A 14,993-nucleotide genomic window follows, 5' to 3' on the forward strand; every position below is an offset into this window, starting at 1 on the left:
ATTGTATTAAAGCACATAATTGGTTCAAGATGATTTGATCAAGTTTCTGAGTATTGGAGACAAACTATAGCGCTTACTCTGGAAGCACATAGCTGGTTAAAGAATGCGAAGCACTTTCAATTTGAATAAGACCATGCTCCTTTTTCATTAAATGGGTGGTTTGTCCATTAATTAAATAAATTAGGTCATAAGATCGAGTACTTCATTTGGTACCATTGTTTCCATTTCTTCTACAATAAAATCTTGCTTTGCTGGATATAAATATTGCCTGAAAGAGTTGAAACTTCTTTTTCCCAAGTTGTAATTATATAACTAAAATTTCAAATTAATTTGTTATTTAAATTTTGTATGATCAACTTGAGGCAAGTGACCAATTTTGCCATGGCCGAGCAAGAATTTATCGTGACATGCATGCATGCTAGCGTCAGGTTAGCCTTTTTCATATTCAATCATGATGATAAATATGTTCACTTAGAGTTTGATCGTGGGTCACCTCGATTGTCTTTATTGTAAAAAAAAATTACTTCAACACACACTTAAGTTGTGCAATGTACAAGTTGTAAATTTCAATGATGTTTTGAGCAATGTCTCTTTCGATTTTTGTTGTTCTGTAAATCATTTTTATTGAGTGCATGTTGAGGTAGCCATATCTTTCTATCTAGAAATATTTGTTATAGGCCTAACATCTGAAGGTGGTTGTCGCCCTTTTCCCTTGCTACTGGTCTGCCATGGTGGCATCGATCACTGGCTCACTTAACACGAGTTAGTGGTTTTTGTGATGAGATTGATGGTTGAGAGTGAGCGGGGTGGGGGATGGCCTGTTCAGTTACAACTGTCTGAGCGAAATAATTTCCCTACTTTAGAAAATATGGCAAATTGCATTTGATTAGAGATGGTTTTGCAGCAAATTGCATAAGCGAGCGGTTCAAATATGTTTTCATTAAGTCGTATAATTTTTTGGGTTTAGAATAGAAGGATAGCAGAACGTATCAGTTGTATGGAAAACAACGGCCAACAACGAACATCACATTTATGTTTTGTGGTAATGCATGACATTCAACAAATGAGCTTCGATCTTAAATACGATCTTACTTATTTGTTTGATTTATTTATATGCACTGTTAGAAGTAGGGAATGGAAATTTAAGGGGTATATGACCTATATAATCCATTGTTTGGTTGTAGGGTAAGGGAATTGAGGTGGGACGGGAAAGGAAATTAAGGAGGTCAATTCCCACATATCTCTTCCCGGCATCCCCTGTTAATTCGCGTGGAAAGTTATTTTCTCTCTAATTTCCTTTACTAATTCCCACCACACATCAAACATGGCATTGAGACTAAAATTCAACTTCTCGTGCCTAATCCCCTATTAGATTCCAACGTGTAAACTCCCATTCCCTTTCCTCATTCTGGCCAAACAAACACTTGGTACTGGAATTGATATAGTGTAAATTAAACTAGTTTTCAGATATCAAACTACCAATCACATTTTACCTATCATGCGGTTGTGAGCAACACACCATAATATAGTGTAAATTCCTCTAGTTATACATATCAATATAAGGGTTGCAATCTAACTACAGATCTACCGCCTTCCAATTATCAACGTGCCTAACACAAGGCCTCAAAGTAAACTCCGTCTGGGGTTCCCAACCTAGCTGCTGCCACCAAAGCTTTTCTACATGCCACTGCCTCGGTATCCCTCCTCTTCCTTGATCGGCGGCCTTGTCAATGGTGAGAGGAGTGGGGACACACACATCTCGTTTTCTTTTCCTTAGATTTTTGTTTCTGTGGCGACATGAAAATGTGGTGGTGGCCATGGTATGTTGGAATAAGGTCTCCCCAGGCTCTTCCTACCTCGAGACTCTGTTTAATCTTGGCAATCGGCGTGTCTTTTAAAGAGAGTTATTTGATGTTGTAGTCTTGCAGCTGCTAATATATTTTTCTATATATTACATGGCCAAACTTACAAAAGTTTGAATAGGGCTTCCGAGTATTTTAAAACGGACAGAGTAGGGTGTTTGAATTCCTTGATAGAAAAATTGGTCAAAGACTCGCCTGTTGGAGAAGGAAGGGATTCTTTACTCCAACCATATTTTGTCAAAATTGTAAGCAATATCACAACAAAGCTCAGAAACCTTTCGATTTGGAGGGAAAGAAGGACCACATCGCTTCATTCATTTCAAGAAATTGCAACTGAATCTGACTGGCCACAAGAGAAACTTCTCTCTTTAACATGAGAGTGCTCCAGTGAGAGAACGAGCTATGCTCAGTTGGGCCACGGAAGAACAGTTGATTAACTACACAACTGCAAAATCGAGAAATGCTCAGGTAGAATTCACAAAACAAAATAGGAAATGGTCGCCCGCATTCTCCACATGGTCGAATTGGATAGATGCCAGGATGTGCTCCTTCAGTTCGTGTGTACACAGCACAATCTCAACTTTCAACTCTGCATTCCAGAAAACATGAACTTAGCATCAGCAAGTAGCCAAATAGTGATGTCATCAGGAAGTATGTGGGTCACAACAGCCAGCTAGGAGAATGTTCGGATGATCTCGGTTCACATCTGCAAACTCCACACACACAAACACTCCCTAAAAGAAGTCAAATAAATTACTGGATGTACATTGTGGGATGATATTTGCTCCTTCAAATTTATACATACTTCATCCAATTATATACATTCAGGATTTCTATTCAGAAACTTCTATTGTTTGTTCGTAACATAGCTAGCTAGTCAGCCGAGCAGATTCTCTTAAGAACCTTTTAAGTCTACCTTTCTATTACCTCCGTCCCGAATTACTTGCCTTAGATTTGTATCTGACAAATCTAAGACAAGTAATTTGGGACAGAGGGAGTATTATTTTACCTAATCTTCATCTGGGCCAGAAAATCCACACCATCACAATAGTTTATCATCACAGCACACATTTCAACTGATTTTGGGCCAAATGCATGAGAAAAGGCATACTCCCTCTGTCCCCTTTTACATGGCGTCCTTGTTTTGCATGATTTAACTTTGACCACTAATTTGATTATGTCTTATACTCCTATGTCATAAAGAATTATACCATTGGAAACTTTGTTCAAACACGAATCCGATAAAACAATTTTTGTAGAACATAACCCACTTCTGGTTAGTCAAATTAATTGTCAAAACTGAGTTTCGAAATGCATGTGTGGAGTATCTTGTTGTTCAATTACCATTTTTGGTGTACTCCAGCACTACTGAGATCTGGATATCATGCTACAAAAAAGAGATCTGGATAGTTCGACAAGAACATGTGGTTGAGAATCCAAATCAGGACTGGTGGACATCAAATATCATGCCACTTAGTATGTCTTCACGTCAACCCTCCACACATTTGGCTGAGACTCACTTCCTCACATCCAATTTTATAATTTGAATGAATAAAAAAAATGTATGACAAATATGTTTGCTTATCACAAAAATGCATTAGAAAAAATATCTATGTACGCCAATGCAACCCACAAATATAATGTTTGACATGCTACTTTTTCAACAAAATATACTATTACCAACCAGTACAAAAATACAAAACAGAAAAATATAAGATAATGCACCAAACATGTGTATCTTTTGATGAAGGAGGTCGGAACAGTATTTGCTTCCATTTACCTAAAAAGTGTCCCAAAAATGCATAACAAAAATATACATGACGTCTGGTAATGCGTGTAATCTTTGAAATGCAGATGCAGCAGATCTGACAACATTGTGCAAGCTGTGAAGTCGGTGGGAGTACCAACTACCCATGATGATGGCCCCATCGGTGGCACGAGTCATGTGACCGGATCAGGATGGGACAAGGTCCTGATCCGGTAAGGTTGGTCAGGGAGGCAGGAGACATGGGAGCAGAGGTTGGATGGCCAAAGACAGTTGCAGGCAAGGCTTGGGTTGGCAGGCAGAAATGGGCCGCCGTTATTGTTGTGGCATTACGCCCGTTCATCGTTGGCCCTGCCCAGTCATGGGTTAAGGTTTTTGGTTGGGTGAGAGGGCTGTAAACTGGCGAGGCTAGGATGGGCAGGTGGAGGATAACACGTTCAGTGAGTGGCTTGTCAATCTAGAATCTCCTATCGCGATGTCCAGATGTCATGAGTGCACGAGTACACCTAAGGTAGTGATTGCACACAACACATCAAGTTAAAACAGATTGATTTCAAGCATGCTGATATGCGACGAGTTAAGAGAGAGAGAGAGAGAGAGAGAGACAATACCTTTGATGAGTCCATTAAATTGTTTCCCAAGTTACCAATATCATCTCGAGAGTCAACAACACCGTCAGTATGCTCCTCCTTATTCTCTGTAGCAGCTTCTTCCTGCGTGCCAAAATAACAATAAGCAATAAAAAACAATCACATTATGCAAATGTGAAGGTTAGAGATGCACCTTTGATGAATTGTTTTCTAGTCTGACATTACAAGTGCCCCTCATATCATCTGCACTCTTAGGATGCTCCTGTTTAGTGCCAATAGCACCTTCCTGCATGCCAAACAACAGTTATGTCAGATAGTGTAAGAAAGCAGTAAACCGCATGTGATAAGAAAATACTGAACAACCAAAATCATGAAAATACTATTGTACATCATATTGGAGTTTTAACCTTTATATGGCTAATTATCATCGATACAGACCTTTTCAGCAGTTCCTGCACCACTCCCTTGCTCATGAACCTCTCCATCATTGTTATTACTTGGAGGGCCAATCTTCCCTGTATCAACACCGTCCTGAAAGTCACAACCAAATCAGAACATAACCAAGCAACAATCTCATGATCGATCAGTAATCATTTATGTTGTATGTTGCAGACCTTTGCTCCATCCCCATCACTTAATGCGGCCTCATTCATTCTACTATCAACATCCTCCTGCAATCAACAACCAAACCAGAATAACAAGCAGTAGTATCGTGATCTCGTCAGTGATCAACTTTGCACGCCAGCGTTACCTTCCTGTCATCATTCAAGGAGCCCTTCTTCTCCGAACCAACATCCTCCTGAAATCAATAACAAAACCAGATCAGCTGACCAGCAATCTCACCAACCACCAATAACCACCATTTTAACGTAACAAGGCGCACACCTTCAATGCATCCACGCCATCATTGTGCACACTATCAACATTCTCCTGCGATCAACAATTAAATCAAATTAAGTTACAGCACAAAGTCTCGTCAGTGAGCGACCTGCAGCAACGAATGGGCTGAGAACCTTTGCCTCCTGGGCGGTGGAAGCGGCGGCACTCGCCCCCTCCCTGGCGAGCAGCGCCTGGCCGAGCGTGCCGCAGGGGTCGATGACGATGCTGGGCAGCCGCTTGACGTCCCAGCCGAGCACACGGCAGACGGCGGCGGCGAGCGCGCGGTGCGCAAGCGGCCTGCCGCAGCGCGTGGCGTCGCGCGCGTGGTGCACGAGGCTGACGCAGTCCCGGAACCTCCTGGCCTGGCCCCTGCCCTTCCTCTTCCTCCCCATGCACCCCATGCACCGGAACTCCCCCTCCTCGTGGCTCCGCTCGTAGTACCCCCGCAGCCCGGCGTCCCGCTCGAACAGCCCCAGGAAGAACTCGGCCGCCGCGTCGCCGCCGTCCTCCGACTCGGACCCCTCTGACTCGTCGTCGCCATCGGCGCCGCGCGCGGAGAAGAACTCCTCGGCGGCGCGGAGCGCGTCCCGCTGCGCGAGCGAGGCGGGGGAAGGCTGCTGCTGCGGCTGCGGCCTGGGCGCGGGGGAGGAGGGGGCGGCGTCGGGCCAGGAGGCGGGGGATGGGGAGGCGGGCGGGGAGGGCGCGAGGGGCCAGTCGGCGCCGGGCTCCTCGGAATCCGCGGCGGGGCGCTCGGTCCTGCGGCGCTTCCGCTGGTTGGGGCGGGCGCGGGCGGGGCGGGAGCCTCCGGCGCTGGCGCGGGTGGCGCGGGAGCCCCCGGCGGGTCGCGCGGGAGGACCGGCGGGGGCGGGCGGGCCGCTGCGCCAGAGGGAGTGGAGGTAGAGCACCTCCTCGGCGAGGCGGCGCTCCTCGTCGGGGGCGTAATGCGGGGGGCCGGCGGGGTCTCCGTCGCCGGCGGCCGCGCGGCGTTCCCGGCTTCGGCGCGTCATCGCAGGCGGCGGTTCCTCGTGGCGAGCGGGGGATTTGGGTGGGCGGTTGCGCTCAGGGAGGGAGAAGAAGAGAAAGGGGCGGCGCCGCGGCGGCGGCTGAGTTTCTATTTTTGGTTGCGGGAGGAGCCCAGCCGCTTGGGCCGCCCAAAAATCATCAAAAGAATATCTCACAAAAAGATATTCCCTTAACTTAGATTAACGAAAATGTTAACACCCATAAGTGTGGGCGTTTGCACGTCGCCCGCACGGCTCCATCACCACTCATTTTACCATGTATGAATAGATGACATCAGTAAAAAATAAATTGATTTTCGGCTTAAAAATGTTGTATCTCCTAAATAAAAAGGCGAACTAAAAATCCGCTTTCACCATTAAATCCGTCTCGACGAGATCTTCAAAACTAGACCCCATGTTGATATGTTTCGACGAATTTTTTTTTTGCCCAGAAGTTGTCATGATGTTTACACTGCAGTTGCCATACGGCTTAAACTAAAGTTGCCATGTGGCAATTTTAGTTTGTAGATCATGGCAATTTTAGTATTTTGATGATGCCAACTCCAGTACTTTGACCATGAAAATTATTTTTTGTATGAACCATGGCAATTTTACGTGCATGTATCATGGCAATTTTAGTTTATAGTTCATGGCAAGTCTAGTTTCTTAATTCCCCGTTTTATAAATGTTAAAATTTACTTTTAAATGTAGAAGAAAATAGCTGAAAAATATCATGGCAACTTTAGTGTAAACATCATGGCAATTCATATGCAATAGACATGGCAACTTTTAATCCAATTTTTTTTCATCAAAACATATCAACATGGGATCTAGTTTCGAAAATCTCATCGCGAGGGATTTAATGGTGAAAACGGATCTTCAATCGGATTTTTCGTTTAAGAGATAAAACATTTTTAAAACTGAAAATCCAAAAAAATTCCTACATGCATGCATGCAATGACGTGGCAATCTGTTTGCATTAGAGACACGTGTGGCAGTTAACGGCGTCCTAGATTAAAAAAATATTTACTGCGACACTCCTATGGCTAAAAAAATATCTTATGGCATCTTCGACAGCAACACGCAGATTTTCTCCGACATTCCTCCGAATAAGGATGCGGAGCCGGCCATCCAATGTCGTCAGTCAAGGTCAATTTAAAATTTAAATATAGTCTGATCCATACAGCGCGCCGGGTCACACCAGCGCTGGGTCGCATGCCCAATCACAACTAAAAGGAGGCAAGTATGCTTAGTTTTTACATGCCTGAATCCAAAAGAACATCTGTTCGGCAGTCCATGCAAATTTATGCCCTGCCGGACCGGCAATCCCAGCCATCCGCTCACCGATCAAGGTGTCGTCGGCGGCGCGTAGGCAACCTCCGCGTCCGCGTCCACCTCCACCTCATTGTCCGCCGCTATCAACTCATTTTTCTGCCACTGCAACATCTGGTAGCAGACAGATTGCACGATCATTCTTGCGTGGCATCCAAGCATCCAAATTCTAGGTCAACATATTGGTATCATCCGCATTGGCTGTGAATCTTCAACTTCTTTTCCTTGAGCGCGGCTTTCCTCTCTTCGATCATGGTGCTCCTCTCTTCGAGCTTGAACTTTTTGTCTGTCGCCTCCATCAACAATTTGAACCTCTCCGCATTTTTCTCCTCCTTGAGGTCTGAGCGCTTCACGCATGCCTCCTTCTTTGACAAGATGTCCTCGAGCCTCTCCATCAGCTTGCCACCGCACCTTCTCGCTTCACTCTTTCCTCCTCCAACTTCTTTCCCCGTAAAAATCTTCTACCTTTTTTGGCGGTTCTTGGGTTGGGTCGGTAGGGTCACCGGTTTCTCCTCTGTGGCTTGGGCGGCGGTCTTGGCTATAAAAAGGTTCCACTTTGGTTGTCCATTCAACTTCAACCAACAATGCGTGACGGTGAAGTTCTTCTCCAACTTCTTGTACACCAAACAAGCACGAGAAGGCTACAAAGTGACACATTGTGAACAATGCATATCCGTCTAGTGAGCAACAAAACTAAGCACATCCGGCTAGCGATCAGCTTACTTGCTTGGTAATTTGTGCACCGCTAGGCCACCGTGCGATGAGATGCTTCATGTGCCCGCAATACTTGGACACGTCCTCTTGATGGTGTACCATCTATGGTTGAGGGACTTTGATTCACGATTGCGGATGGCCGCGTCGGAGTAAGTGCTGAAATGTTTGTGTTCGTGGAACCAAATGTGAATGTTTTTTTCCAAAATGGTGTGCCCTTTTGCTCCATGCCATGGATCAGATCGAGGCTAGTGGCTAATCATGCATCACACGACAACTCGCCTTCCCGCATGTTGAAGCTTTCTCCCTCTACCCTTATTCTTCGGATCGCCGGCTGTATCATCCGGATATCATCGTCCTCGCCGTCCTCACCCTCCTCCTCCTCCTCCTCCTCCTCCTCCTCCTTCCCCTCCTTCTGCTCTTGTCCGGTGGCCCAATGCTGCTCTTGCTGTGCGCCCACGCTGGTCTGGGTGTAGGACTATTGCGTGACCGTCTGGTGTAGGACTGCTGCTGTTGGTAGTTGCCAGACTGGCTGGGATCTGAGTCTTCCACACGCCCATCCTCATAGCCACATCCTCCTCAATGAGGCGGCACGGGTGGGGCGGGAGTCTCTGGCGGGGGCAGGGGCGGGCGGCCCGATGCGCCAGAGGGAGTGGAGGTAGAGCACCTCCTCGGCGTGGCGGCGCTCCTCGTTGGCGTCATATGCAGGGGGCTGGCGGCGGCACGCGCTGCCGCCTAGTTTCCCTCGTCGGCGGCCGCGCGGCGTGTCGGGTTTCGTAGTAATTTCAAAAAAATTTCTACGCACACACAGGATCATGTGATGCATAGCAACGAGGGAAGAGTATTGTCTACGTACCCAACGCAGACCGACTGCGGAAGCGGTGACACGACGTAGAGGAAGTAGTCGTACGTCTTCTCGATCCAACCGATCAAGCATCGAAACTACGGCACCTCCGAGTTCGAGCACACGTTCAGCTCGATGACGATCCCCGGACTCCGATCCAGCAAAGTGTCGGGGAAGAGTTCCGTCAGCACGACGGCGCGGTGACGATCTTGATGAACTACAGCAGCAGGGCGTCGCCTAAACTCCGCTACAGTATTATCGAGGAATATAGTGGCTGGGGCGCCGCACACGGCTAAGGAATTGATCACGTGGATCAACTTATGTGTCCTTTGGTGCTAGCCCTGCCCCTCTATTTATATGTTGAGCCCCGGGGTCGAAACTTGGAGCAAAAGCCTCCTCAAAGTCGGTTTTGCCCGAAAGGCAAGAGTCCCACTCGGACTCCAGGACCAAACGCCACAAACCTTGGCGTCTGGCCCAGACGCCATGGGCCTCGGCGTCTGGCCCAGGGCCAGACGCCAGGGTCTCCGGCGTTTGGCCCCCTGGCCTCCGCAAAACTCCTTTTTGCACCGACCTAAAGCCTCATGGGCTTGACCCCTTGGCCTAACCATATCATCCAATATATGAATCTTTACGTCTCGACCATTTCGAGACTCCTCGTCATGTCCCCGATCTCATCCGGGACTCCGAACTCCTTTGGTACATCAAAACATGTAAACTCATAATATAACTGTCATCGTAACCTTAAGCGTGCGGACCCTACGGGTTCGAGAACAATGTAGACATGACCGAGACACGTCTCCGGTCAATAACCAATAGCGGGACCTGGATGCCCATATTGGCTCCTACATATTCTACGAAGATCTTTATCGGTCAGACCGCATAACAACATACGTTGTTCCCTTTGTCATCGGTATGTTACTTGCCCGAGATTCGATTGTCGGTATCCAATACCTAGTTCAATCTCGTTACCGGCAAGTCTCTTTACTCGTTCCGTAATACATCATCTCACAACTAACATATTAGTTGTAATGCTTGCAAGGCTTATGTGATGTGTATTACCGAGAGGGCCCAGAGATACCTCTCCGACAATCGGAGTGACAAATCCTAATCTCGAAATACGCCAACCCAACATCGACCATTGGAGACACCTATAGTACTCCTTTATAATCACCCATTTACGTTGTGACGTTTGGTAGTACCCAAAGTGTTCCTCCGGTAAACGGGAGTTGCATAATCTCATAGTCGTAGGAACATGTATAAGTCATGAAGAAAGCAATAGCAACATACTAAACGATCAGGTGCTAAGCTAATGGAATGGGTCATGTCAATCAGATCATTCTACTAATGATGTGACCTCGTTAATCAAATAACAACTCATTGTTCATGGTTAGGAAACATAACCATCTTTGATTAACGAGCTAGTCAAGTAGAGGCATACTAGTGACACTCTGTTTGTCTATGTATTCACACATGTATTATGTTTCCGGAAAATACAATTCTAGCATGAATAATAAACATTTATCATGATTATAAGGAAATAAATAATAACTTTATTATTGCCTCTAGGGCATATTTCCTTCATATCATCCATATAAGCTTCCACATTCCGACTGATTTGGGTGAGTAGACACTTCTGAATCATTCGCATAAAAGTGGCTCCGGCATTCTTGAGGCCGAATGGCATGGTGATATAGCAGAAGCACCCGAATGGAGTGATGAAAGCTGTTTTTACCTCATCGGGCCCGTACAGACGGATCTGGTGGTACCCGGAGTAAGCATCTAAAAAAGACAACCTCTCGCATCCCGCGGTCGAGTCAACAATTTGATCTATGCGAGGGAGAGGAAAGTGATCTTTCGGGCAGGCCCGGTTGATGTGCTTGAAATCAATGCACATTCGGAGCGACTTGTCCTTCTTAGGAACCATGACGACATTAGCGAGCCACTCGGAGTGGTATATCTCTCGGATAAATCCTGCCGCCAACAGTCGAGCCACTTCTTCACCGATGGCCTTTCTCTTCTGGACGGCGGACCGCCGAAGATGCTCTTTGACTGGTTTTGCAGACGAGTCGACTCTTAGGCGATGCTCAGCCAGTCCCCTGGGAACACCTGGCATGTCAGCGGGCTTCCATGCAAAAATGTCCCAGTTCTCACGGAGGAACTGGATGAGCGCTTCTTCCTATTTTGGGTCGAGTGTTATGGAGATGCGGGTCGTGTTGGGTTTCGTAGTAATTTCAAAAATTTTCCTACGCGCACACAGGATCATGTGATGCATAGCAACGAGAGGAGAGTGTTGTCTACGTACCCAGCGCAGACCGACTGCGGAAGCAATGACACGACGTAGAGGAAGTAGTCGTACGTCTTCACGATCCAACCGATCAAGCACCGAAACTACGGCACCTCCGAGTTCGAGCACACGTTCAGCTCGATGACGATCCCCGGACTCCGATCCAGCAAAGTGTCGGGGAAGAGTTTCGTCAGCACGACGGCGTGGTGACGATCTTGATGAACTACAGCAGCAGGGCTTCGCCTAAACTCCGCTACAGTATTATCGAGGAATATGGTGGCAGGGGGCACCGCACACGGCTAAGGAATCGATCACGTGGATCAACTTGTGTCAACTTGTGTGTTTAGAGGTGCCCCTGCCTCCGTATATAAAGGAGGAGAGGAGGGGAGGCTGGCCGGCCAAAGGGGGGAGGCGCAGGAGAGTCCTACTCCCACTGGGAGTAGGATTCCCCCTCCAATCCTAGTCCAACTAGGATTCCTCGGAGGGGAAAACAGGAGGAGGGGGCCGGCCACCTCTCCTAGTCCTAATAGGACTAGGGGAAGGGGGGGCGCGCAGCCCATCTAGGGCAGCCCCTTCTCTTTTCCACTAAGGCCCACTATGGCCCAAATAGCTCCCGGGGGGTTCCGGTAACCCTTCCGGTATTCCGGTAAAATCCCGATTTCACCCGGAACACTTCCGATGTCCAAACATAGACTTCCAATATATCAATCTTTATGTCTCGACCATTTCGAGACTCCTCGTCATGTCCGTGATCACATCCGGGACTCCGAACAACCTTCGGTACATCAAAATGCATAAACTCATAATATAACTGTCATCGTAACCTTAAGCGTGCGGACCCTACGGGTTCGAGAACAATGTAGACATGACCGAGACACGTCTCTGGTCAATAACCAATAGCGGGACCTGGATGCCCATATTGGCTCCTACATATTCTACGAAGATCTTTATCGGTCAGACCGCATAACAACATACGTTGTTCCCTTTGTCATCGGTATGTTACTTGCCCGAGATTCGATCGTCGGTATCCAATACCTAGTTCAATCTCGTTACCGGCAAGTCTCTTTACTCATTCCGTAATACATCATCTCACAACTAACATATTAGTTGTAATGCTTGCAAGGCTTATGTGATGTGTATTACCGAGAGGGCCCAGAGATACCTCTCCGACAATCGGAGTGACAAATCCTAATCTCGAAATACGCCAACCCAACATCGACCATTGGAGACACCTGTAGTACTCCTTTATAATCACCCAGTTACGTTGTGACGTTTGGTAGTACCCAAAGTGTTCCTCCGGTAAACGGGAGTTGCATAATCTCATAGTCATAGGAACATGTATAGTCATGAAGAAAGCAATAGCAACATACTAAATGATCGGGTGCTAAGCTAATGGAATGGGTCATGTCAATCAGATCATTCTGCTAATGATGTGACCTCGTTAATCAAATAACAACTCATTGTTCATGGTTAGGAAACATAACCATCTTTGATTAACGAGCTAGTCAAGTAGAGGCATACTAGTGACACTTTGTTTGTCTATGTATTCACACATGTATTATGTTTCCGGTAAATACAATTCTAGCATGAATAATAAACATTTATCATGATTATAAGGAAATAAATAATAACTTTATTATTGCCTCTAGGGCATATTTCCTTCAGTCTCCCACTTGCACTAGAGTCAATAATCTAGATTACACTGTAATGATTCTAACACCCATGGAGCCTTGGTGCTGATCATGTTTTGCTCATGGAAGAGGCTTAGTCAATGGGTCTGCAACATTCAGATCCGTATGTATCTTGCAAATCTCTATGTCTCCCACCTGGACTAGATCCCGGATGGAGTTGAAGCGTCTCTTAATGTGTTTGGTCCTTTTGTGAAATCTGGATTCCTTTGCCAAGGCAATTGCACCAGTATTGTCACAAAAGATTTTCATTGGACCCGATGCACTAGGTATGACACCTAGATCGGATATGAACTCCTTCATCCAGACTCCTTCATTTGCTGCTTCCGAAGCAGCTATGTATTCCGTTTCACATGTAGATCCCGCTACAACGCTTTTTGTTTAGAACTGCACCAATTGACAGCTCCACCGTTTAATGTAAACACGTATCCGGTTTGCGATTTAGAATCGTCCGGATCAGTGTCAAAGCTTGCATCAACGTAACCTTTTACGGTGAGCTCTTTGTCACCTCCATATACGAGAAACATATCCTTAGTCCTTTTCAGGTATTTTCAGGATGTTCTTGACCGCTGTCCAGTGATCCACTTCTGGATTACTTTGGTACCTCCCTGCTAAACTTATAGCAAGGCACACATCAGGTCTGGTACACAGCATTGCATACATGATAGAGCCTATGGCTGATGCATAGGGAACATCTTTCATATTCTCTCTATCTTCTGCAGTGGTCGGGCATTGAGTCTTACTCAATTTCACACCTTGTAATACAGGCAAGAATCCTTTCTTTGCTTGATCCATTTTGAATTTCTTCAAAATCTTGTCAAGGTATGTGCTTTGTGAAAGTCCAATTAAGCGTCTTGATCTATCTCTATAGATCTTAATACCTAATATGTAAGCAGCTTCACCGAGGTCTTTCATTGAAAAACTTTTATTCAAGTATCCCTTTATGCTATCCAGAAATTCTATATCATTTCCAATCAGTAATATGTCATCCACATATAATATCAGAAATGCTACAGAGCTCCCACTCACTTTCTTGTAAATACAGGCTTCTCCGAAAGTCTGTATAAAACCAAATGCTTTGATCACACTATCAAAACGTTTATTCCAACTCCGAGAGGCTTGCACCAGTCCATAAATGGATCGCTGGAGCTTGCACACTTTGTTAGCTTCCTTTGGATCGACAAAACCTTCTGGTTGCATCATATACAACTCTTCTTCCAGGAATCCATTCAGGAATGCAGTTTTGACATCCATTTGCCAAATTTCATAATCATAAAATGCGGCAATTGCTAACATGATTCGGACAGACTTAAGCATCGCTACGGGTGAGAAGGTCTCATCGTAGTCAATCCCTTGAACTTGCCGAAAACCTTTTGCGACAAGTCGAGCTTTGTAGACAGTAACATTACCATCAGCGTCAGTCTTCTTCTTGAAGATCCATTTATTCTCAATTGCTTGCCGATCATCGGGCAAGTCAACCAAAGTCCACACTTTGTTCTCATACATGGATCTCATCTCAGATTTCATGGCTTCAAGCCACTTTGCGGAATCTGGGCTCACCATCGCTCTCTTCATAGTTCGTAGGTTCATCATGATCTAGTAGCATGACCTCCAGAACAGGATTACTGTACCACTCTGGTGCGGATCTTACTCTGGTTGATCTACGAGGTTCAGTAGTATCTTGATCTGAAGTTTCATGATCATTATCATTGGCTTCCTCACTAACTGGTGTAGGTGTCACTGAAACAGTTTTCTGTGATGAACTACTTTCCAGTAAGGGAGCAGGTATAGTTACCTCGTCAAGTTCTACTTTCCTCCCACTCACTTCTTTCGAGAGAAACTCCTTCTCTAGAAATGATCCATTCTTAGCAACGAATGTTTTGCCTTCGGACCTGTGATAGAAGGTGTACCCAACAGTTTCCTTTGGGTATCCTATGAAGACACATTTCTCCGATTTGGGTTCGAGCTTATCAGGTTGAAGCTTTTTCACATAAGCATCGCAGCCCCAAACTTTAAGAAACGACAACTTTGGTTTCT

At 45.9% G+C, this 14,993-nt stretch overlaps 1 protein-coding gene across 1 annotated transcript; it reads right to left on the bottom strand.

Annotated features, from left to right (window-relative positions):
* Window positions 1-2,144: 2,144 nt before the first annotated feature.
* LOC119333125 lies at window positions 2,145-6,103 on the bottom strand. The gene is made up of 8 exons (XM_037606135.1): window positions 5,231-6,103; window positions 5,103-5,147; window positions 4,969-5,016; window positions 4,832-4,888; window positions 4,656-4,748; window positions 4,411-4,503; window positions 4,274-4,340; window positions 2,145-2,451 (listed from the first exon to the last, which is right to left on the bottom strand). The coding sequence occupies exons 1-8, from the start codon at window positions 6,101-6,103 to the stop codon at window positions 2,327-2,329; spliced, it is 1,401 nt and encodes a 466-aa protein (XP_037462032.1). The 3' UTR covers window positions 2,145-2,326.
* Window positions 6,104-14,993: the final 8,890 nt, after the last annotated feature.

The sequence above is a fragment of the Triticum dicoccoides genome, chromosome 7A (genome assembly GCF_002162155.2).
Source record: "Triticum dicoccoides isolate Atlit2015 ecotype Zavitan chromosome 7A, WEW_v2.0, whole genome shotgun sequence".
NCBI lineage: Eukaryota > Viridiplantae > Streptophyta > Magnoliopsida > Poales > Poaceae > Triticum > Triticum dicoccoides.